General features: G+C 39.4%; 1 protein-coding gene across 3 annotated transcripts in view; it reads right to left on the minus strand.

Moving 5' to 3' along the window:
- Positions 1-2,312: 2,312 nt before the first annotated feature.
- The window catches only part of IKBIP (IKBKB interacting protein), a 30,410-nt gene continuing 8,117 nt past the window's right edge, over positions 2,313-24,605 (minus strand). Inside the window, exons 2-3 of one of the 3 annotated variants that reach the window (XM_008004347.3) lie at positions 22,612-22,729; positions 2,313-3,241 (exon numbers count right to left, since the gene is read on the minus strand). In XM_008004347.3, coding sequence (XP_008002538.3) covers positions 2,486-3,241; positions 22,612-22,729 — 874 coding nt within the window. In that variant the 3' untranslated portion in view covers positions 2,313-2,485. Of the gene's footprint in view, positions 3,242-12,520; positions 15,071-22,611; positions 22,730-24,605 lie in introns of those variants that run through there. The other 2 variants (XM_008004346.3, XM_008004348.3) reach the window with 2 other exon arrangements.

Here is a 24,605-nt window from a genome sequence, read left to right on the forward strand (position 1 = left end):
AGGAGTTCAAGACCAGCCTGGGCAACATAGGGAGATCCCATCTCTACCAAAAAAAAAAAAAAAAAAAAAAAAAAAGAAAGAAATTAGCCAGGCATGGTGGCTTGCAACTGTAGTCCCAGCTACTCAGGAAGCTGAGGTGGAAGGATCATTTGAGTCCAGGAGGTCAAGGCTGCTGTGAGCCATGATCACACCACCGTACTCCAGCTTGGGTGACAGAGTGAAAACCTGTCTCAAAAATAAAAATAAATAAAAATTTTAAAAAGTGTACACTTTGATGAGTTTTGACATATATCTATCACAATGAAGATAATAAACATCCTTCACTCCTTTTCCTTGTGGCTCTTTGTAATCTATACCTGTCTCCATCTCTATCTCCAATTGTGATGGATAATTTTATGTTTCAACCTGCCTGGGCTAAGGGATGCCCAGATAGCCGGTAAAACATTATTTCTGGGTGTGTCTGTGACAGTGTTTCCAGAAGAGCTTGGCATTTGACTTGGTGGACTGCACAAAGATCACTCTCATTAATGTGGGTGAGTATCATCCCATCCATTGAGGGCCTGGATAGAACAAAAAGGCAGAAGGGTAAATTTGCTACTCTTTGAGCTGGGACATCCATCTTCTCCTGCCCTCAGACATCAGTGTTCCTGGTTTTGGGCCTTTGGTCTTGCACCAGGACTTACACCATCACTTCCTTTGGTTGTCAGGCCTTCAGACTCTGAATTAAACCACTGGCTTTCCTAGTTTTCCAGTTTGCAGATGAAAGATTGTTCAATTCTTGGCCTCCATAATCATGTGAGCCAATTCCTAGAATCTATCTATCTATCTATCTATCTATCTATCTATCTATCTATCTATCTATCGATCTATCCATCCATCCATCCATCCATCATCTATCTTATCTGTCATCTATCTATCTATGTATCTATCTATCTATCATCATCTATCCACCCATCCATCATCCACCACTCACCTACCTACCTATCAATCATCTGTCTATCCATCCATCCTATTGACTCTTTCTCTGGAGAATCCTAATGCAACAGGCAACCACTGATCTACTTTCTGTCACTTTAGATTACTTTGTATTTTCTAAAGTTTTATGTAATTGGAATTGCCAATGCTGTTAGAGCCTCCTTTTTTTTTTTTTTTTTTTTTTTTGAGATATAGTCTTGCTCTGTCTCCCAGTCTCCCTGGCTGGAGTGCAATGGCACAATCTCTGATCACTGCAAAATTTGCCTCCCGAGTTCAAGCGATTCTCCTGCCTCAGCTTCCCAAGTAACTGGGATTACAGGTGCCCACCACCTTGCCCGGCTAATTTTGTATTTTTAATAGAGACGTGGTTTCACCATGTTGGCCAGGCTGGTCTCAAACTCCTGACCTCAGGTGATACACCTGCCTCGGCCTCCCAAAGTGCTAGGATTACAGGTGTGAGGCACGGAGCCCGGACTTATAGCCTCCTCCTTGGGCTACTTCTGGTCACATCATCATGATACGAATTGTGTTGCTTTGAGGCAGAGTCTCTGTCTGAGGCTTGGCAAGCCCCCTTCAGTCTACACCCTCCCCTACAACCCTTGCTCTAGAAGCCACTTTCCAACCCCTTTTATTAAGTAACATACTTGCTATGGCCTGAATGTGTCTCCCCAAAATTCATAGGTTGAAATCCAAAGTGAGACATTTGGGAGGGAATTAGGTCATAAGGTAGGAGGAGTCTTCATGGACAGGATTAGTGCCCCTGTAAAAGAGGCCCCAGATTGCTGCTTGCCCCTTCCACCATGCAAGGACACAGCTAGAAGGTGCTCTCTATGAACCAGGAAGTGGGCCCACACCAGACACCGAATCTGCCAGCACCTTGATCTCAGACTTTCCAGCCTCTAGAACAGTGAGAAATAAATTTGTTAGTTACAGGCTACCTAAAGTTCTTGCTATACTGTTATATACCAGCCCAAATAGACCGAGACACTACTGTTCCTTTCCCTGTTTCCTAAAGCCATGAAGGACCCAGAAAGGCTTACTTTATTTTTTCCTCCCTGCAGCTCAGTGGCCGTGACCTTTCTAGTTTCTCTTCCTCTAATTGGATAATGAATGCTGCAGCCCTGTCCCCTGAGGGGTAGTTCTTCAGTTAGGTCCCCAAACACACATGCTGGGCTCCCTGGCAGCCAGAGAGGGCAAGTGGGGATTCAGATCCTGTCCCTTCGAGATCTCCCCATGCTACTAGCAGATTCTGCTTCTCCTACGTGTGTGTGTGTGTGTGTAACAACATGTATGTCAGAAGGATGGATAAAGTTCTTGCTATATAAAGTTGCCAAAATAGGTTTTAGCATATTTATTTTAGAAAACCGACCTGTTTAAAAGTTTTATTTTTACTGTACAAAATAGGATTAAACATAAAATGACTTTTACTCCAAAATATTATTTCTGATTTACCAGTCTTCTCACGAGAGGTCCCATTAAAACATTACCTTACTCTAATGCCAATGTCAGACTAATTCATATCTGAAATGTGTGCTATTTCATCTTTAATATCCTTAATCTCAGCTTGGACTATTGTTAAATTAGATATTTTTTCATTTAAGAAAGCAATTTCTTTCTCTCTTTGTAGTAAGTCGGTAACCAATCTCCCAATACGTAGTGTTAAATCATTTACTAATGGTTCCAAACGGGAAAAGTCCTTCTTTAGATTATACACCTTTGGTTTTAGATCATTTGCAAAAGTCACTGTCTTCAGAACTTTGGCTCTGTCACTTTCTAAGCTTAGAAATCTATCTGTATGTTTGTCGAAGCCACTCTTTAGTTCAGTTAGTGTCTTCTTAACAGAGTTAATTCTTTGTGAATTTTCAGATGCTGTCTTTCGGAGCGTTGCTGTTCGATCAATACTACTTGAAAGAAGATCACCTATATTTTTTACTGTATTTTTTTCTACTTTTTCTATTTTATTTTCTAGTTCTTGCACAGAATCTGTCAATGATATTACATCAGTTACTAAACCTGAAATCCGTCGTACATCTGTTTTTATAGTTGTAATCTTGAGACCAACATCTTTTGCCATGGAAGTTGTACTTTGGTCTACTTTTGTAACATCTTGAGAAAGCGTTGTCAGATTGTTGTTCAGTATATCCTGTTTTTCAGTTATCCTATTGGACCAAATTTTTACCTCATTAATTTCTTCCTGTAGACGCTTTAGATGAGCAATTATTTGAAAAGACTTCAATTGTTCCACGATAGCTTCAGATTTCTGCCACTATAAGAAAATATAATATCACAATGATTAAATTTATTAGAAACTTAACATTTAAAATTCATCTTAAATTTTATAATTCTTTTTAATTTAATTTTTTTTTTTTTTGAGATGGAGGCTTGCTCTGTCACCCAGGATGGAGTACAGTGGCATGATCTCGGCTCACTGCAACCTCTGCCTCCTGGGTTCAAGTGCTTCTCCTGACTCAGTCTCCCAAGTAGCTGGGATTACAGGCACCCACCCCTACCTCAGCTAACTTTTTTTGTATTTTTAGTAGAGACAGGGCTTCACCATGTTGGACAGGCTGGTCTCGAACTCCTGACCTCTGGTTATCTGCCCACCTTGGCCTCCTAAATCCATGCCTGGAATTACAGGTGTGAGCCACCACCCCTTGCCTTATGTTATTTTTTAACTACAACTTTACTGTTCTTCTGGAAAGCATATGGTAAAAGATGGCTTCAAAAGTAAGAGAATTTAGAACAATGTAAGTGAATTACTAATGAATAAGATGGCAACACTACAAAAATTTCATGAAATGTCACTGGAAATTACACTTTTTATGTTATAATATTTTCACAATTGGTCTTCTGTACAGTAATAAAATGAGCTACATGAGACAGTGATTATGGTTTTTCAGTTGCTGGAGAAGGGAAAAGAAAGTTTCTTACAATTGAGCTTTGCCAGGTAAGACAAGGCAACATAACTTCTTTTTTATTTCAGCTTTACTAAGGTATAATTGACAAATTAAAATTGTATATATTTATTGTGTACAATGTAATGTTTTGATATACATATCTACACACATCTTGTGAATGATTAAATCAAGCTAATGAATATATCTATCACCTCATTTTTTTTTTTTTTTTTTGGGTAATAAAAATATTTAAGATCTACTCTCCTAGAAATTCTCTTTCTCTTTTTTTTGGAGATGGAAGTCTCACTCACTCTGTCACCCAGGCTGGAATGCAATGGCCCATTCTCTGCTCACTGCAACCTCTACCTCCTGGGTTCAAGTGATTCTCCTGCCTCAATCTCCAGAGTAGATGGTACCACAGTTGTGCGCCACCACGCCTGGCTAATTTTTGTATTTTTAGTAGTGACAGGGTTTCACCATGTTGGCTAGGCTGGTCTGAAACACCTAATCTCAAGTGATTCGCCCGCCTCAGCCTCCCAAAGTGCTAAGATTATAAGCCGTGAGCCATCATGCCTGGCCTCTTAGCAGTTTTCAAGTATATATTATTATTATTTATAGTCATTATACTATACAATAGATCTCTAGAACTTATTCCTCCTGTTTAACTGAAACTTTGTATTCTTTGATCAACATCTGTCTATTGCCCTACCCTGTCCCCTCCAATCCCTCATAACCACTATTCTACTCGGTACTTCTATGAGTCTGACTTTTTTAGATTTCACATATAATTGACATCATGTAGTATTTGTCTATCTGTGCCTGGTTCATTCCACTTAGCTTAATATCCTTTAGGTTCATCCATGTAGTCACAAATAACAGGATTTCCCTCTTTTTAAAGGCAGAACAGCATTGTGTGTGTGTGTGCGTGTGTGCTATTTATCCATTCATCTGTTGATTGACACTTGGGTTGATTCTACATATCTTGGCTATTGGGACTAATGCTGTAATGCATATGGGAGTGCAGATAACTCCTTGACATACTGATTCATTTCTTTTGGATATATATCCAAAAGTTGGATTGCTGGATCATATGATTATTCATCGTGTTTTTTTTTTTTTTGAGGAAACTCCATACTGTTTTCCATAATGGCTATACATTCCCATCCACAGTGTACAATGGTTCCCTTTTCTCTACATTCTCACCAACACTTATCTTTTGTCTTTTTGATAATAAATATTCTAACAGGTGTGAGTTGATGCCTCATTGTGGTTTTAATTTTTCATTTCCCTGATAATTAGTGATGTTGAGCATTTTTTCCGTATACCTGTTGGCCATTACTGTGTCTTTTTTTGAGAAATGTCTATTCATGTCCATAGCCCATTGTTTAATCGTGTTTTGTTTTTTTGCTATTGAGTTCTTTATATATTTTGGATATTAAGCCATTCTCAGACTTATGGTTCATGAGTATTTTCTCCCATTCTATAGGTTGTCTCTTCACTCTGTTGACTGTTTCCTTTTCTGTACAGAAGCTTTTTAGTTTGATGCAATCCTATTTATCTATTTTTGCTTTTGTTGCTTGTTCTTTTCGGGTTCTATTCAAAAAAATCTTTGCCAAGACTAATGTCAAGAAGCTTTTTCCTCATGTTTTCTTCTAGTAGTTTTCAATTTCTGGTGTTACATTTAAGTCCTTAATTCATTTTGAATTGGTTTTTGTATATGGTTTGACATAAGGGTCCAGTTTAATTCTTCCGCATAGGATATCCAGTTTTCTCAACAGCATTTATTAGAGAGATGTCCTTTCCCCATTGTGTGTTTTTGGCACCTTGGATGAGAATCATTTGAATATATACTTGTAGATGTATTTCTGGGCTCTCTATTCTGTTCCATTAGTCCATGTTTTTTCAAATGCTAGTATTACGCTGTTTGGATTACTACAGCTTTGCAGTGCATTTTGAGATCAGGTAGTGTGATGTCTCCAGCTTTGTTCTTTTTGCTCAAGATTGCTTTGGCTATTCAGGGTCTAAGGTAACTGCAAACAAGTTATAGCAAATGCTAGAATGAAGGGACCAATGTCAAAGACTATATGTCTATGCTTTATTGGCCTGTAACTTTTATGAACAGTTTTCTGGCCTATCTAACCATCCATGAGACCTTGAATAATTCAACTAATTCTCAAGTTCCTGGTATGTTGTTAGGCATGCAAAATATGAGGAACATAAAGATGAGTATAACTCGAGTCGTGGCCTCAACTTAGTTTAGTAGAGAAGACAGATAAGTAAAATAAAATAATTTCCAAGGTTCTAAAATTCTGATTCCAAATGCAGCTGTTTTTCAACTTTTGTATGTTTCAATGCCATCCTTCTTCCCCACTATACATTATGTACTGAAAGTTCTTAAATTGTCATCATCTTGATTTAACTTGGACACATTAACTGATAAACATTTTGAGCCACCCAAGTGTCTGGCAACATTTTGAGTTGTTATTTTTGTTGTTGTTTGTGATGATGGTCCTGTGTCTGTGCACACACATGTGCATGCCTATATAGCAGTGTTGGGGAGTTGAATATTTTATTGAACTTTAAATATTTGACATTTTATTGCACTGTGCCATCAGTTAATAAAATGAAGAAGGGAAAATTACACAGTGATAAGATGGATAGATCTCATAAACAATACAAAGTTGGATAAAGTCGGACAATCAAAACAAAAATGCAAATCAGGTAAGACTATTTAGCTTCAATCAGAAGATTAGCCTATGGACTGTGTGCTCAATTATGAAGAAAAACAAATTAAGAAACAAATGTAAAATGGCTAGAAATACATTGCTAATGCCTATGCCCAAAGACAGACATACAGTAATTACTCTGGAAAAAGAATCCCATTTATAACGTGTAAGTCAATCATTTGACTTTTGCACATTTAACTTTCAGCTTGTTTTCTAGGAAAGCACTATGTTGTAAAGTAGGAAATTATAACTTTCTATTAATAAAACTAGCTTGATTCTACAACATATACTATAATGCAGTATGTGCTAATATGATCAAGAACAGTCCCTGCTTTTAGGGAGTTTGTAGTTTAGTTTGGGACACAGAATGTCGATAAATGTATTACTTAAAACTCAGAAAAGAAGACATAAAAAAGCTTGAGTCCAGGAGTTTGACACTGTAGTGTGCTATGATTGCGCCTATGAATACTAACTGTGCTGCAGCCTGGGCATATAGGAAGACCCCCATCTCTAAAACAAAAAAATTGAAATTAAAATTTATAAAAACAAATAATCAGACTGTAAAACATTTTTACAAAATTAAATATGCAGTATAATCTAAATATATCTTTTTGCTAAAATAACTGTGTATTTCTTCAATGTTTTCTTATCAATTATCTTTCTTTAAAAAAAATTTTGAGATGGGGGTCTCACTAAGCTGCCCAGGCTGGTCTTGAACTCCTGGCTCAAGTAATCCTCCCAAAATGCTGGGATTACAGGCATGAGCCACCACACCTAGCTTGAATTAGCTTTCTTAAATTGTATTTGGCTGACTCGGCTAATGCCAACCTTTTGAGATTGTTTTGGTTATCATACATTTAGTTTTATTTAACATAAATAAAAATGCATTATGCTCAGAATATTACTTTGAGGGCAGCTTTAAAAAGAAGCAGCCATATAGTTGCAAAATAATTATAATGAAGTATGGAAATGGGGCAGTAGGACAAAATAATTCTAAGTAGCAACTCCCCCACTTCGCCCCATCACAAATGTTTAATTTCAAAATACACTTGAGGATTTTTCTCCTCAATCGCTTTATGCTAAAATTAATTATTGGTGGATAAGGTGGTCCAAAATGTGTTTTTTGGTAGAGAAGTGAGCTTGCGAAAATGTTCCTGTGGGTATGACATTAAGCAGTAGCCACAAATAGGAAGGAAACCAAGAAGTGATTGCAAAATCACATTTTATTTTTAAGGAGGAAGTTTTGCAACATAGTGTATTTGATGAAACAATCTCCCAAGGGAGAAAAGACTAGATGGCTACTTTCGTCTATTTCATTACCAGGTTATCATTTATTAATGTATCTACTCTGGTAAAAGTGGCTTAATAGCAATTAAACAAGATGTCGATGAATGGGCTTAGCTTATTCTTAGAAGGATCAGATTATTAGGAAGAAGCTGCTAGTAAATCTCTTTGTTTCACTTGGTTGTTTATAAAAGCAAGCTATCTTGAACTTCTTTTGATCTTTACTAAAATATAAGCTCAATACAGTGTGGTAATAGTCTAGAGATTGTTGTATTAAATTACTTTAAAAATTACTTTGGTCTTGGTTAACCTATTTGCCTAGGAAGGACAGAAGAGTTAAGAGTCTATCAGTAGCTGAAAAGAGCACATCAGTGAAGGCTGGGGATGGTGGCTCATGCCTGTAATCCCAGCACTTTTGTGAGGTGGGGTGGATGGATCACTTGAGCTCAAGAGTTCAAGGCCAGCCTGGGCAACATAGTGAAACTCCATCTCTACAAAAATTACAAAAATAGTAGGGCTGAACTGGGAGGATGGCTTGATCCTGGGAGGCAGAGGTTGCAGTGAGCTGAGATCATGCCACTGCACTCCAGTCTGGGCAACAGAACCAGACCCTTTCTCAGAAAAAAAAAAAATGTACATCAGTGATTTGATTATTTATTTATTTATGAGATGGAGTCTCGCTCTGTTGCCCAGGCTGGAGTGCACTGGTGCAATCTCTGCTCACTGCAACCTCTGCCGCCCAAGCGATTCTCTGGCCTCAGCCTCCCAAGTAGCTGGGATTACAGGCATGCACCACCACACCTGGCTAAGTTTTCTATTTTTTTTTTTTATTTTTTTTTAGTAGAGACTGTGTTTCACCATGTTGCAAACTCCTGACCTCAAGTGATCTGCCCTCCTCAGCCTCCCAAAGTGCTGGGATTACAGGCATGAGCCACTGCCCCCAGCCAGAATATTTATTAAATTCCTATCATATATTCAAGGTATGAGGCTAGATGCTGTCCTATAATGTTAAACATTACCTGGATCTACAAGCACGGCAACATGGTTCAAGAATATGATTTCTAGGTCCAATCTGCTTTCTAAAAACTTGCTAAAGGATTTTTTTTTTTTTTTTTTTTTTTTTTTTTTTTGAGACAGAGTCTTGCTCTGTCGCCCAGGCTGGAGTGCAGTGGTGCCATCTTGGCTCACTGCAACCTCCGCCTCCTGGGTTCAAGAGATTCTCCTGCCTCAGCCTCCCGAGTAGCTGGGATTACAGGCACCCACCATCACGCTCAGCTAATTTTGTATTTTTAGCAGAGACAGAGGTTTCACCATGTTGGCCAGGATGGTCTCGATCTCCTGACCTCGTGATCCACCCACCTTGGCCTCCCAAAGTGCTGAAATTACAGGTGTAAGCCACTGCGCCCAGCTAGGATCTTTGAATTCTATTAAAGGACCTAGACATTTTATTGATCTGTATAATTTAAAACCATTTAGATCAGGCGCAGTGGCTCACACTTGTTATCCCAGCACCTTGGGAGGCCAAGGAAGGAGGATCCGTTGAGGTCAGGAGTTTGAGACCAGCCTGGGCCACATAGAGAGATCCTCATCTCTACTTTTTTTTATATTAAAAAAGGGGTAAATAAGTAAATAAAACCACTTAAAGTCAGAAGACATCTTAGCGATTATTGGTATAATTCTCTCCTTTTACTATTTAAAACTAAGCCCTGAAACAAAGTGCCCAGAATATGCAGTGGCAAAACCTATTAATAGATTAGAGGAGTACAGCCTAGGGATCTTCAGCACTGCTTTCTCCTCTTCTCCAATATTTACTCATTTATTGATTCCTTCTTATGCTCAAGGGCCAAACAATTTTAGAGCACAGCTACAGCTTTTGAGGGACTTACAGTCTGGTTTAATGGCAACATAGTAGAGAACACATTTGACTGAATTATTGCTTTTTGAGTTATCAAGATAGTTCTACTAACAGCAGATTTGTTGTGATTTTTCTCCCCTAGTTGAACAGTAGCAGGCTCCACGGTGTAGTGAGATGTCCTTGGCCTCTGGAATTGAACAGACTTAGGTCTACAGTGTGATTGCAAGGTTCCCAATGTTCCTGTCTCCATTTCCTTATTTGTAAAATGGGTCTAATAGCTAGCAAAGGTGTAGTAAGGATTAGTGATAATGACTGGCACAAGGTAGGTAATTAATATATACAGCTGTTATGATGATGATAATGAAGGCTGGGCGCAGTGGTTTACGTCTGTAATCCCAGCACTTTGGGAGGCCAAGGAAGGCGGATCACGAGGTCAAGATATCCAGATCATCCTGGTCAACATGGAGAAACCCCATCTCTACTAAAAATACAAAAATTAGCTGGACGTGGTGGCACGTGCCTATAGTCCCAGCTACTTGGGAGGCTGACGCAGGAGAATCGCTTGAACCCGGGAGGTGGAGGTTGCAGTGAGCCGAGATTGCACCACTGCACTCCAGCATAGGGACAGAGTGAGACTCTGTCTTAAAAAAAAAAACAAAAAAAGGAATGATGATGATGAATGCACATTTCCTAGAAATGCTTGACATACCTGTGGGTATGTCATTTTAACAGGTGCTAAAATGGTAGTTCTCTCCTTTCCTGCTGTATAAAGCTGGGGTGGAGTATTTTGATTTGTATTAAATTAATAGTTTATAGGCTGGTCATGGTGGCTTACGCCTCCAATCCCAGCACTTTGGGAGGTCGAGGTGGGAGAACTGCTTCAGCCCAGGAGTTTGAGACCAGCCTGGGCAACATGAGACTGTTTCTACAAAAAAATAAAATTACCTGGGCATGGTGGTGTGCACCTGTAATTCCCGCAATCCGAGGAGCTGAGATGGGAGGATCCCTTGGGCCCAGGAGGTTGAAGCTGCAGTGAGCTGTGATCACGCCGCTACACTCCAGCCTGGGTGACAGAGTGAGATCCTGTCTCAAGATTAATTAATAGCTTATAAATTGAAATGAGCAGGTGCTAGGAAAATTTATAGAGCTTTTGTCAACTGTGCAAATATGGGGTAAGTCTACAAAGGATGGTTTTTTTTTTTCTTATTGAGTTTGATAAATTTTCAGCATCATTGTGTAATGGTACATCAAAATTTGAACAATTTATAGATTCATACAAAGGTCTACAATTAGGTTGACATTAAAAATACTACTACTAATTTTGTATCTTATGGGTTTTTCTTTGAAGCCATACAGGCTAATAAATGTAGAGTTTTAGTTATAAAATATATAATTATACTTAGTCAATAGTTTCTGATCATTTAGCTAAATTTAAGGCAATGTTACATTTAAAAATTGTATATTCAAGAGTTTAAAGTAGGTACTTATATTGTAAAAGTGATTTATTCATGTTACATTAAAAAAAATTGATCCAGTACTTTTTTTTTTTTTGGAGTTTCACTCTGTTGCCAGGCTGTAGTGCAATGGCATGATTTTGGTTCACTGCAACCTCTGCCTCCCAGGTTCAAGCAATTCTCCTGCCTCAGCCTCCCAAGTAGCTGGGATTACAGGTACCTGCTACCACGTCTGGCTAATTTTTGTATTTTTAGTAAAGATAGGGTTTCACCATATTGGCCAGGCTGGTCTCCAACTCCTGACCTCAGGTGACGCGCCCACCTCAGCCTCCCAAAGTGCTGGGATTACAGGGGTGAGCCACTGTGCCCAGCTGATCCAGTACTCTTATGCTTTTGAGACACGGTCTTGCTCTGTCACCCAGGCTGGAATGCAGTGGTGCAGGTCACTGCAACCTTGAACACCTGGGCTTAGCCTCCTGTGTCGCTAGGACCACAGGGATGCACTTTTTTTTTGACTTTTAGTAGACATGAGGTCTCGCCATGTTATCCAGACTGGTCTTGAACTCCTGAGCTCAAGCGATCCTCCCACCTCAGCGTCCCAGAATGTTGGAATTATAGGAGTGAGCCATTGTGCTTGGCCCCACTTCTCCTTACACTTTTTTTTGTCTTTGTAGGGACGAGGTCTCACTATGTTACCCACGCTGTCTCAAACTCCTGGGCTCAAGCCATTCTGCCTCAGCCTCCCAAAGTATTGGGATTATAAGCATGCGGCACTGTGCCTGGCCACTGTATAAGAAATTAATTGATATAAAATTTATTATCAGTTACAAAGATACAAAAATGTGTTTTAGGATATTGGTAATTTTCCCTAAAGAAAAGACTAACAATGTAATTTAATATTTGATATACAGGAGAGTTTTTGAAATTTTAAGCATCTGTGTTAAATAAATGAATGGAAGAAACAAAAAGACAAATTAAGTACATCTAAATCTCTATAATAACAATTTCTTAATAGGAAAACCTCTTCATAAATACAGGATATGTCTATATCTACATATCTATACACACATACACACACATATACACTTTAATAGTTTTCTCATGTTATACTTGTAGAAGTGCAGTTTTTCTTTCCCTTGTATCATCATAGAGCACAGTGGCCACATTTTCATTTACTTTCAGTAACCATTACCATGGTATATATAACTTCAAATAACCTTATATTAAATGTAGTGATAGGTGAGAAAAAAATATTTAAATGTGAAGAGTATAAGAGAAGAAATTACATTTGCCTTGACAGGATGGAGGTTAAAACAACAAAGTTCCAGCTTACTTTATAATCTGTTTTATTAGCATTAAAATAAAAGTAAACAAATAGAATTTTGTCAGTGCACGCAAATAAGAGACATTCAGAAGTCAAGAAGTGTAATTTTAATACTGCAAAAATTAATGCTATGCCCCTTAACAATAGACCTTGCCAGGCTTATTTTTATGATTCATGGCTGCCTACCATAGGCCCTCTTAATTCCGATGGAGAACGAGTTTGGGGGTTCTACAAAAACTTGCAAATTTACATATTAAGACTACTTGATCAAAACTACCTTTTTGTAACTGACTGCTTTCAGGTTCTTTAATTCCACTGAAAACTTCATTATAAAACTGGTAAGGTTACTGACAAAGAAACAAGAACAAACTTCCACATACAGTTGACTACATTATATAATTTCAAATAAAATCAATTCGTAAAACAAATTTAGTGGTTTGGGAAATGTTTAAAATGACATACTTTTAACTATCATAGTTATTATCATAACTAATTATCAGAGTTATGTAACTTTTCCCTCAAAACAGACCACAGGCTTATTTATTTTTATTTATGTATTTATTTATTTATTTTTGAGACAGAGTCTCGCTTTGTCACCCAGGCTGGAGTGCAGTGGCGCGATCTTGGCTCACTGTAAGCTCTGCCTCCCGGGTTCATGCCATTCTCCGGCCTCAGCCTCCCGAGTAGCTGGGACTACAGGCACCCGCCACCATGCCCGGCTAATGTTTTGTATTTTTTAGTAGAGACGGGGTTTCACCATGTTAGCCAGGATGGTCTCGATCTCCTGACCTCGTGATCCGCCCACCTCGGCCTCCCCAAGTGCTGGGATTACAGGCGTGAGCCACTGCGCCTGGACTATTTATTTTTAAGTAAACCATCTAGAGATCATGGATCTAGCAAACTCATGTCTAACACAGTTGGAACTTAAAACCCAGGTATATAAAGATATTTCAAAGATGTATATACACATAATTCCTAAGAAAGGCCTTATGTAAGAACATACTTACTCTGATTTTAAAAGTCTTACAAGTATCCATAACACAGTTTAGAACCTTAACAAAAACTAAAATGTTTCCCAGGCTTCACAGTTTTTCAGAAAGTGCATATTAATTCATAGCAAAGGCACCAGACTCTCCCTCACGCATGTTATCTTTTATTTTACACAAAACTCCCATGAACTTGGTTGTATGGATTCTTAACCTGCAGTGAATTATGTAAGAAAGTGAAGAACTGGCTAAGGCAGGCACATTACCAACCAACCTGACATCAAGATTAGGTGACAGAAAAGGTATGAGACATAGGTTTGAAAAATGGCAAATTGGGGTCATTTAGTGAAGCAGTAAATACTCTTCATTAGCCCCTGGAGACATCAATATACGTGGGTCCAATATAATAGGTGAAATTAATAATGATGTCCACTAATGCTTTAACATTAAACTTTTAAAATACTTTTAAAAACATTAAAAGTATTAAGTATCTTGTTTTAAAAGTAGAGAAACATTTTTAAAGAACTATTTCTATTTAAAATGGTTAAAATGAAATAAGTTTCAGTGCTTCAAAAGCTTTGATTATGTGGATAATCCATTTGTGTGGACATCTCATTTATTTTCCAATAATGTAGGATAAGATGAGGCATATCAAAGTAACTCAAAATCAATGGACTAATCAATTTATGTGTAATGATATGGTTCATCAGAATAAATGTCATGAATTTAAAAATCACCACCAATTCCTTTATTTTCTGTATTATATTCTTTCACAGTTTCCTTTTCTCCTGTAGTATGCATTGAGTATACTATAAAATCATGAACTTTTTCTTTTAGAACATCCAGTTCATTTTGCATCTTTAATATGCGATTATCATACTGAATTCCTTCAAGGGTTTTCTGCATCTCCATTATTTCAGACACTGCTTTCAGCATATCATCTTCCATATTAAACATCTGCATAGTCAAGTCTTCCATCTTCTTTTCTGTTCCTATCAGATCCTGAGAGACTCTGAGAACAGAGCGAACAGCACTTTCAATTGTTGGCAAATGTGTCTTGCATTCTTCAACTTTGGGTTCGTAGTCGGAAAGTTTATTAGTCAGATCTTCATCTCTGGCAAAGAGGGCATGCTGTTCCTCTTCTAACTTTTCAACTGCCTTTGTATCAGAGCCTAGCTGTTCCTCTACTCGCAGGAGATCTTCTTCTTCTTGCCTTTTTACTGTTCTAATATTTCTTAGTGTGCTATCTTCCAAATCTTTTAGCCGTTCAGTGAGCAATTTTATTTCCTGCTCAGCCGAGTTAATTTGGACAGTTACTCGAGAATGTGCATGTTTTGCTTCTGATTTGAAAATATCTGTATTAATGTTTATTTCTTCTAGGCTTTTCTCCCAAAAATCCGTAATATTCTGAAATTTCTCATTAAGGCTTTGCATCCTTTGAGTGAGTACCTCTTCATTATTTTGAATGCCATGCATGGTATCTTGGAGGTTGGATACTTCCTGCTCAAACTGGGTCATCAAAGACATGGATGATGTAGCTTCCTGAAGGATGCTTTCAGTAGACTCAAGCTGCATTTATAACACAAAACAATTCCCAAGGCTACTTAATAATTTTCATATTAGAGAAACACACTTTAACAATCAGGAGCATAATACATGCCATGTTAAAATTCTGAAGATGTCTAAAATATCCAAGTATATCAGAATCATGCTGACAAAGACATTTATTACGTTAATAGTTTTCACAAATATGTTAGCCCTGTGTTTTATTTATTTATTTATTTATTTATTTGAGACAGCCTGTCACCCAGGCTGGAGTGCAGTGGAACCATCTCAGCTCACTGTAACCTCCACCTCCTAGGTTCAAGGTATTCTCTTGCCTCAGCTTCCCCGAGTAGCTGGGATTACAGGTACGCGCCACCATGCCTAGCTAATTTTTGTTATTTTTTGTACAGATGGGGTTTCACCATGTTGGTCAGGCTGGTCTTGAACTGTTGACCTCTAGTGATCTGCCTGCCTCGGCCTCCCAAAGTACTAGATTTACAGGCGAGAGCCGCCGTGCCTGGCCAGCACTGTTAAAAAAAAAAATACACCTGAACACATAATCCTAGATATTTCAGCACTTCTATGGAAGCATATTCAAGAGAAAAGTAATGTTAAAGGGCCTGAAATAGATCACAATTTCCTCTTTTTAACTCCAATGGTAAGTAACTTAGATGTTATTTGGCTTTTTAGAAATTATAACTTTGTATAAAATTTGATATCTTTCCTAAATCCTGTAATTCTGGAAGGGTTTCTGCTGAAAAAAAATTTTTGACCAACCTCTTGCAGAGAAAGTACTAGAATCAGGTCTTACAGATACAAAGGCAAAATGAATCAAAAAACAGTTTAGTGAGACAAGTCAAATTGAATGGTAAGGTGTTTTAAGTATTTGTAAATGATGCTAAGCCTCTGGCACCTCCTAATCTGTATCTGGAATATAGAAGGCCAAGTCATAGACCTCTTTTAGTCTACACTTAGATAACAGCTTTAGAGACTACAGGAAGGCCTAGAAATGATCATTAATTTATCATGTGCTTGCAGCATTACGCTGAAGACATAATACTGAACAAGATACAGTTTTGCCCTTAAGCAGCTTTGTTTAATTGACGAGAAAGACAAGTGTATATGCACTATAACAGGGGAAGAGCTATGGAAGCACTCTGGTGGAGACCCAACCTAGACTTCAGTGATGAAGGAAAGTATTTTAGAAAAAGTAATATCGCCGGGCGCGGTGGCTCAAGCCTGTAATCCCAGCACTTTGGGAGGCCGAGACGGGCGGATCACGAGGTCAGGAGATCGAGACTATCCTGGCTATCACGGTGAAACCCCGTCTCTACTAAAAAATACAAAAAACTAGCCGCGCGAGGTGGCGGGTGCCTGTAGTCCCAGCTACTCGGGAGGCTGAGGCAGGAGAATGGTGTGAACCCGAGAGGAGGAGCTTGCAGTGAGCTGAGATCTGGCCACTGCACTCCAGCCTGGGTGACAGAGCAAGACTCTGTCTCAAAAAAAAAAAAAAAAAAAAAAAAAAAAAAAAAAAAAAAAGAAAAAGTAATATCTAATATCTGCTTCCAGTGGCTTGCTCTCTAAATTAGCCTACACACTACTACTAGAGTAAGCTTTTAAAAACTGGTATGCCTATCATGGTACACTGTTACAAAACCTTTGATGTTCCCTAATACTTCCAGGATAAAGTCTCAAATTCTCTAACCTCTCCCTGTGCTATCCTCCTCTCCTCTTTATTTAGTTACGTTGTCCTTACTTCAAGGCTCAGACCGGATCTCAGCTCCTCGGTGCAGCATTTCTTCCACAGCCCTAGCCCTGACAACCTGAATTCCTGTAGTACCTATTACATATGCATTTGCCACATATTTGCCACTTAGCACATAGAATTCACAAATTTTGAGGGTTCACTCTGTGCCAGCCTTGTGTGAGACAGTGGAGACAAATACAGCATAGTCCTTGATTTCACAATTTGATTGGGAGACAGTGTTTGGATCTTCCGCATCATATATTCTAGAGTCCCAATAAGATCTACCGAGTACCCTGTGTGAGGTAGTTCCATTATCAGGTTCTAGAGAAATGGAGATAAAAGATGCAGTGTTTGCTCTAAAGAGGAGTAAGGGAGCTAAACTAGCAACCAAAAAAATCACAATAGATTATAAGTAGTGCCACAAAAGAATTAGCACTGTGGGGCAATGGATGCTTTGAGGAGAGATAAAAAGTTAGAAGGGCGATGCAGAAAGGCCTGGAAGTGACTCCGAAATTGGACTCATTAACAGACTGATGAATTAGCAGGGTGCAGATGTGAAAGTTTCCAAATTTCATAGAAGAGACCATGTCTTATACCTTTGTGTAATCCCTACATCTCAGAGTACAAATAATACGTTTGTTGATGTTTAAGAAGAATGACCCTAAGCCTTCTAGTCCACCCCAGTCAAGACCTAAAGAGTATATAACAAGAATGACTAACACCACTCTGAAATGTTTACAATTTATTTTAAGGGTTGGGCATGGTGGCTTACGCCTTAATCCCAACATGTTGGGAAGCCAAGGCAGAAGGACTGCTTGAGCCTAGGAGTTCGAGATCAGCCTGGGCACAAAGCAAGACCCTGTCTCTACACACACATACAAAAATTAGTTGGGCACGGTAGTGTGCGCCTGGAGTCCCAGCTACTTGGGAGGCTGAGGTGGGAGGATTCCTTGAGCCCAAGAGTTCAGGGTTGCAGTGAGCTATGATCATGCCACTGCATTCCATCCTGGGTGACCGAGCAAGACCCTGTCTCAAACACACACACACACACACACACACACACACACACACACACACACACTCTTAAAGAAAACAAAACAAAAAAACCAAAGAAATAAAAACTTCTTTTAAATGTACACATACAGCCATAATACAAGTTCCTTTTAAAATCAATCATGAGAAATACTAACCATTAACATGTTTAGGTTTAGTTGTTTTATTAGCAGTATTTTGAAGAGGCAAGCTTATCCTTATCTAAGTTAATGTCCTGTTGAGGAGGTTCATCAGAGCCTCACTGTAATCTGAAGGCAGTACACCCCAAGTAAGTTCAAGATGTTATAGATTTAATCTGCAAACATGTAGTGACTAGTATGCCACAGTAGCTAGCATTTATGGGCGCCAACATATTCTAATCGTTTTTCATTTTTATTTATTAAAATATTTTTTTTTGTAGCGATGGGGTCTCACCATGTTGCCTGGCCTGGTCTCAAACTGCTGGGCTCAAGTGATGCTCCCACCTTAGCTTCCCAAAGTGCTGACATTACAGGCATGAGCCACCACACCGGACCTCATTTTTTCTTAAAGAAAGAGCTAGTAGGGCTGGGTGTGGTGGCTCACGCTGTAATCCCAGCACTTTGGGAGGCTGAGGTGGGAGGATCACCTGAGGTTGGGAGATCGAGACCATCCTGCCTAACATGGTGAAACCCCATCTCTACTAAAAATACAAAAAATTAGCCAGGTATGGTGGCACATGCCTGTAATCCCAGCTACTTGGGAGGCTGAGGCAGAAGAATTGCTTGAACCCAGGAGGAGGAGGTTGCAGTGAGCCAGATCTCGCCATTGCACTCCAGCCTGGACAATAAGAACAAAACTCTGTCTCAAAAAAAAAAAAAAAGAAAAGAAAAAAAAAAGAAAAAGAAAAAGAGCTAGTACTTTATTAGTGCTTGATTGTTTTCAAAGAATTTGTACATAAAGTAAGTCCTCACTTAACGTCATTGGTAGGTTCTTGGAAACTGACTTTAAGTGGAACTATTCAGAGCAGCTCCTCCAACGACGTTGTTTCAATGTCCTTTCATTACAACGTAGATGAGAAAAAAATTGGTTTCATTATACACTTCACTTAAAATCATAGTTTCCAGGAACCTATTGACAATGTTGAGGACTTACTGTATCTGATCTTTATAAAAACCTTATTATTTCTCACTTAATTACTGTATATCTCACCTGATCTTTATAAAAATCTTATTATTTCTCACTTAATAAATGATGAAATAGAGACCAAGATAAGTTATAGTGATTTGTCCAAGGTCACACATTTGTGATGAGTGTCCACGTCTAGCTGCTTTCCCCTCCTGTGTTATGCTGTCCTTTAGGGCCACCTTTGTGAAAAGGGACCTCTTATTAAATTACTCCCAGGGCAGAATGGGAGAAAAAGCTATGAAAAGACTGAATATTTCTTTTTTTTTTTGAGACAGAGTTTCACTCTTGTTGCCCAGGCTGGAGTGCAATGGCGCGATCTCGGCTCACCACAACCTCCACCTCGCGGGTTCAAGTGATTCTCCTACCTCAGCCTCCCGAGTAGCTGGGATTACAGGCATGCGCCACCACGCCCAGCTAATTTTTTGTATTTTTAGTAGAGATGGGGTTTTTCCACGTTGGTCAGGCTGGTCTTGAACTCCTGACCTCAGGTGATCGACCTGCCTTGGCCTCGCAAAGTGCTGGGATTATAGGCGTGAGCCACCACGCCAGGCCAAGACTGAATATTTTTTGGAGTTTTTGGATTCTATAATATTTTAAAAACCTGCTTCAGAAGCCTTTTTTTTTTTTTTTTTGAGATGGAGTCTCGCTTTGTTGCCCAGGCTGGAGTGTAGTGGCGCAATCTCAGTTTACTGTAACCTCTGCCTCCCTAGTGTAAGCGATTCTCTTGCCTCAGTCTCCTGAGTAGCTGGGACTACAGGCATGTGCTACCATGCCTGGCTAATTTTTGTGTTTTTAGTAGAGATGGGGTTTTACCATGTTGGTCAGGTTGGTCTTGAACTCCTGACCTTAGGTGATCCACCCGCCTCGGCTGCCCAAAGTGCTGGGATTACAGGTGTGAGCCACTATGCCCAGTCTGGCCAACAAGGTAAAACCCCATCTCTACTAAAAATATAAAAATTAGTCGGGCATGGTGGTATGCACCTGTAGTACCAGCTACTCGGGAGGCTGAGGCAGGATAATCACTTACACTGGGGAGGCAGAGGTTACAGTAAGCCGAGATTGCGCCACTGCACTCCAGCCTGGGCGGAGGTTGCAGTGAGACAAAATTGAGCCATTGTATTCCAGCCTGGGTGAGAAAAGTGAAACACAGTACCAAGCCCCTCTCCTCCCCCCCCCCAAAAAAGAGAAATCTCTGTTCAAAATAAGTTTTCAATAGCCTTTATTTATATTTATTTATTTATTTATTTATTGAGACAGAGTCTCACTCTGTTGTCCAGGCTGGAGTGCAATGGCACAGTCTTGGCTCACTGCAACCTCCACCTCCCAGGTTAAAGCAATTCTCCTGCCTCAGCCTCCCAAGTAGCTGGGATTACAGGCGCCTGCCACCATGCCCAGCTAATTTTTGTATTTTTAGTAGAGGTGGGGTTTCACCATGTTGGCCAGGCTGATCTCAAACTCCTGACCTCGTGATCTGCCCACCTTGGCCTCCCAGTGTGCTGGGATTACAGGTGTGAGTCACCGTGCCTGGCCTTCAATAGCTTTTAATTAAATATGTGAAGTTTTGGCAAGACAAAGTGGCTCACATTTGTAATATCAATTCTTTGGGAGGCAGAGGCAGAAGGGTAATTTAAGCCCAGGAGTTTGATACCAGCCTGGGCATGTAGCAAGACCCCGTCTCTCCAAAAAAGTAAAGAAAAAAAAATTAGCTGGGTGCAGTAGCATGCCTGTTAGTCCCAGTTACTTGGGAGGCTGAGTTGGGAGGAGTGCTTGAGCCTGGGAGGTTGAAGCTGCAGTGAGCTGTTATTCCAACACTGCATTCCAGCCTGGATGACAGAGTGAGAGCTGGGATGACAGGGGGAGACCCTATCTCAAAAAAATTAAAAAAATATATATATATGAAGTTTCTTGCCCCTGGGATTTCTTCTAATGGTATGTTAGAGTTCCCCCAACAACTACAACCAGATTCCAATTTTTTTTTTTTTTTTTTGAGACAGAGTCTTACTCTGTTGGCCAGGCTGGAGTGCAGTGGTGTGATCTCAGCTCACTGAAACCTCTGCCTCCCGGGTTCAAGCAATTCTCATGCATCAGCCTCCCAAGTAGCTGGGATTACAGGCATGAACCACTATGCCCAGCTAATAGTTTTGTATTTTTAGTAGAGACAGGGTTTCACCATGTTGGCCAGTCTGGTCTCAAACTCCTGACCTCAAGGTGATCCGCCTCCCTTGGCTTCCCAAAGTGCTGGGATTACAGGCATGAGCCACCACGCCTGGCTCAAATTCCAATTTGAGCCCTACGTGAAAATACCAACTCCTTTGCAGCTCCTTCCCCAAATCCCTTAGTCTCACCATCCACGGAATCCCCTGGCATGTGTGAAGGATATTTAATTTTCCTCCATGGCTTTTCTCTTCTGGGGGATTATATGCTTATCCTGTGCATGGGGCTGCAGAGACTTAGATGTTCCATTTCATTTCTATTTTTATAACATCCTTACCCACCCTGGTGCCAAGCATAGGTCCTTGCTTACCTTGTGACATAAGCAAAGGTTTAGTGAATGAATAAATGAACAAGTCATATTTCCCAATGATAGCTTGGTCCCTGGTACCCAGAAAAGTCCCACATGATGCCTTATTGATCACAGCTAACTTTTTCTTGAGAGGTGTGGGAGTTACAAAAATGTTTATTTGCCTCACATTTCTAAGAATCATAGTAATAATGCATCTAGTAGAAATCAGCAACTTGAAGAAACACAATATAGACATGGTATTATTTTAATTTTCACTGGAATTCTTATTTGGTTACAGGACAAATACTTACTTTTAGGCTAGCCATTCTTTTTTTTAACTTTTTTTTTTTTTTTGGCGACGGATCCTCACTCTGTAGCCCAGGCTACAGCGCAGTGGCGCAATCTCGGCTCACTGCAACCTCCACCTCATGGGTTCAAGAGATTCTCCTGTCTCAGCCTCCCGAGTAGCTGGGATTACAGGCATGTGCACCATACCCGGCTAATTTTTGTATTTTTAGTAGAGATGGGTTTTCACCATGTTGGCCAGGCTGGTCTCTTAACTCCTGACCTCAAGCGATTTGCCTGCCTCAGCCTCCCACAGTGCTGGGATTATAGGCATGAGCCACTGCTCCCAGTTTAGGCTAGCCATTCTTAAATGCATATACATATATCCTTAAAAAGCAGAAAGTAAGGAAAAAAAATATAGATCTTTTCCCAATAAGTGTTATTCATATTCTAATTTTATGTCCAAAGATCAACCATATTTTCAGATGAGATTGAGCGTGTTCAAGGTAGTATGGCTGTAGACATGATCAACCATATTTTCAATGCTCTAGATATGTGACACTTAAGTAGAAAATTAGCATCATGCTAATATGAACAAATTGGTCTTTTTCAATACTAGAAATTGTCATATTAAAAAATCCTTGTCCTTCAAAATGCAATCTGAGTCAAAATAGCTCCGAGGGAGAATGTCAAGAGGTAGGAAGATTAGTGAGAGTTAAAATAGTAATGGTCTAAAAGGCAGGAAGAAAGAAGTTCCGAGCTGGGATAGAGAAATGATAGTGGGGTAGTAAAATGGGAAACACTGTTCCAGATAAGCCAATTAATGATTACCTTTTCTGAAATTAAACTGATTTTACTTTGAAGTTGTTGAAATTCATTGGTTTCTAGTTTCAGTAACTGGTATTGGTTTTCCACCTTTGCAAATTTTTCCGACTGCTGAAATACAAACCTGGAAAAGAAAAGAAAAATCACTATTCTCCAATTCATATCCATTTAAATCCAAATTTCAAAGGAGAATTATACCCAATTCTGTTAAGAACAACATAAATTCTGGTATGGGTAGCTGTAGTTTTTTTTTTTTTTTTCTTTCCACACTGGGTGTCAGTCTGTCACCCAGGCTGGAATGCAGTGTCACAATCATAGCTCACTGTAGCCTTGAACTCCTGGGCTCAAGTGATCATCCTACTTCAACCTCCCAAGTAGCTAGGACTGTAAGCTGGTTAATTTATTTTTTCTTTGTAGAGATACCATTTCGGTATGTTGCCCAAGGTAGTCTTTAGCTTTTTTTTTTAAATGGAGTTTCGCTCTCGTTTCCCAGGCTGGAGTGTAATGGCGCGATCTTGGCTCACTGCAGCCTTCACCTCCTGGGTTCAGGAGATTCTCCTCCTCAGCCTCCCAAGTAGCTGGGATTAAAGGCGCCTGCCAACAAGTCCCGCTAATTTTTTTATACTTTTAGTAGAGACAGGGTTTCACCATGTTGGCCAGGCTGGTTTTGAACTCCTGACCTAAAGTGATCCACCCGCCTTGGCCTCCCAAAGTGCTAGGATTACAGGCATGAGCCACCATGCCTAGCCCCAAGGTGGTCTTGAATTCCTGGCCTCAAGTGATCCTCCCACCCCAGCCTCCCAAAGCACTGGGATTACAAGTGTGGGCCAACATGCCCGGCCTAGATGGAGCTTTTATCAGTTTATTTTGACAGATTTTCATGAGGTAGGTACTGGTTTAACTCATACAAAGATGAGTAAAGCACTGCCCTTGTTCACAGTTCACAGCCCAACAAATAAGACGGTGTGATATCTGTAACAGATGCATGCACAAGAAATATTTTAGAGGAAGACACAGTGAAAAATTTAGAACAAGATCTTTGATCTCTACTGTTTTTCACAAGGCCATATTTGGGTAATATCTAGAAAACAGGTGTTTTTATGCTGAAATGTAGGAGAAACAAGAGTTATCTATAAAAAAGTATTTTAAAACTGAAATGTAGAAGAGTAGATTGATGAAAAGCAGTGGAGTAGAAGAGAGAAGTGATAGTAATTAGAAGTTGCAAAATAGCAGAAGGTGTGAAAAGAGGTATGAAAATAGAAAAAAGCCATTGTCAAAGTGACAACAGATCACAATCAGTGCAAAGTGTATAAACTGTACAATTGGTTATACTCAACGATATGTGATTCGTATAGGTGTACTTGAGATGTCACTCTAAAATTGGAGTTTATTTTTCATCACAAGTGGAAGCCCAAAAAGCTACCTCAATCTTCAAGACAATAAATCAACATCTGTTTATACAGGATTTGAAATGAGCAAGCAAAAAAGAATTGTCTTGTATCTAATACCATTTTGTCTACTTTAACTCAATTCTTCAGGCTCAGAAAAAAAAAAACAGTTGAAATTCTTTGCACATTGAGTCATCAAAATGCAATGGAGCAGAACCATGAGAAGAACAATAATTGTGTTGTTCTTAACAGAATTGAGTATAATTCTCCTTTGAAATTTGGATTTAAATGGATATGAATTGGAGAACAGTGCCTAAATCACAGTCCTGAGACAAGTTGTTCAAAAGCTTTGCTACATACTGCAATCACCTGGCAGCTTTAACAAATCTGATGCATGGGTCTCAGGAAGATTCTGATTTAATTGGCTTGGGATGTGGCTTGGATGTTGGAAACTCAACAGCTTCTCGGGTAGTCTAAGTGCATAGTCAAACTTAGAACTATACTGACCGACTGTGTTTTGTGAAATTCATTTCCACTGAAAGGCAATCATTTAAAGATCCCAAGGCTTAATGGAGAAGTGAAAGACTTTTCCGAGTAAGTGCAGTTATATGA

The sequence above is a fragment of the Chlorocebus sabaeus genome, chromosome 11 (genome assembly GCF_047675955.1).
Source record: "Chlorocebus sabaeus isolate Y175 chromosome 11, mChlSab1.0.hap1, whole genome shotgun sequence".
Lineage (NCBI taxonomy): Eukaryota > Metazoa > Chordata > Mammalia > Primates > Cercopithecidae > Chlorocebus > Chlorocebus sabaeus.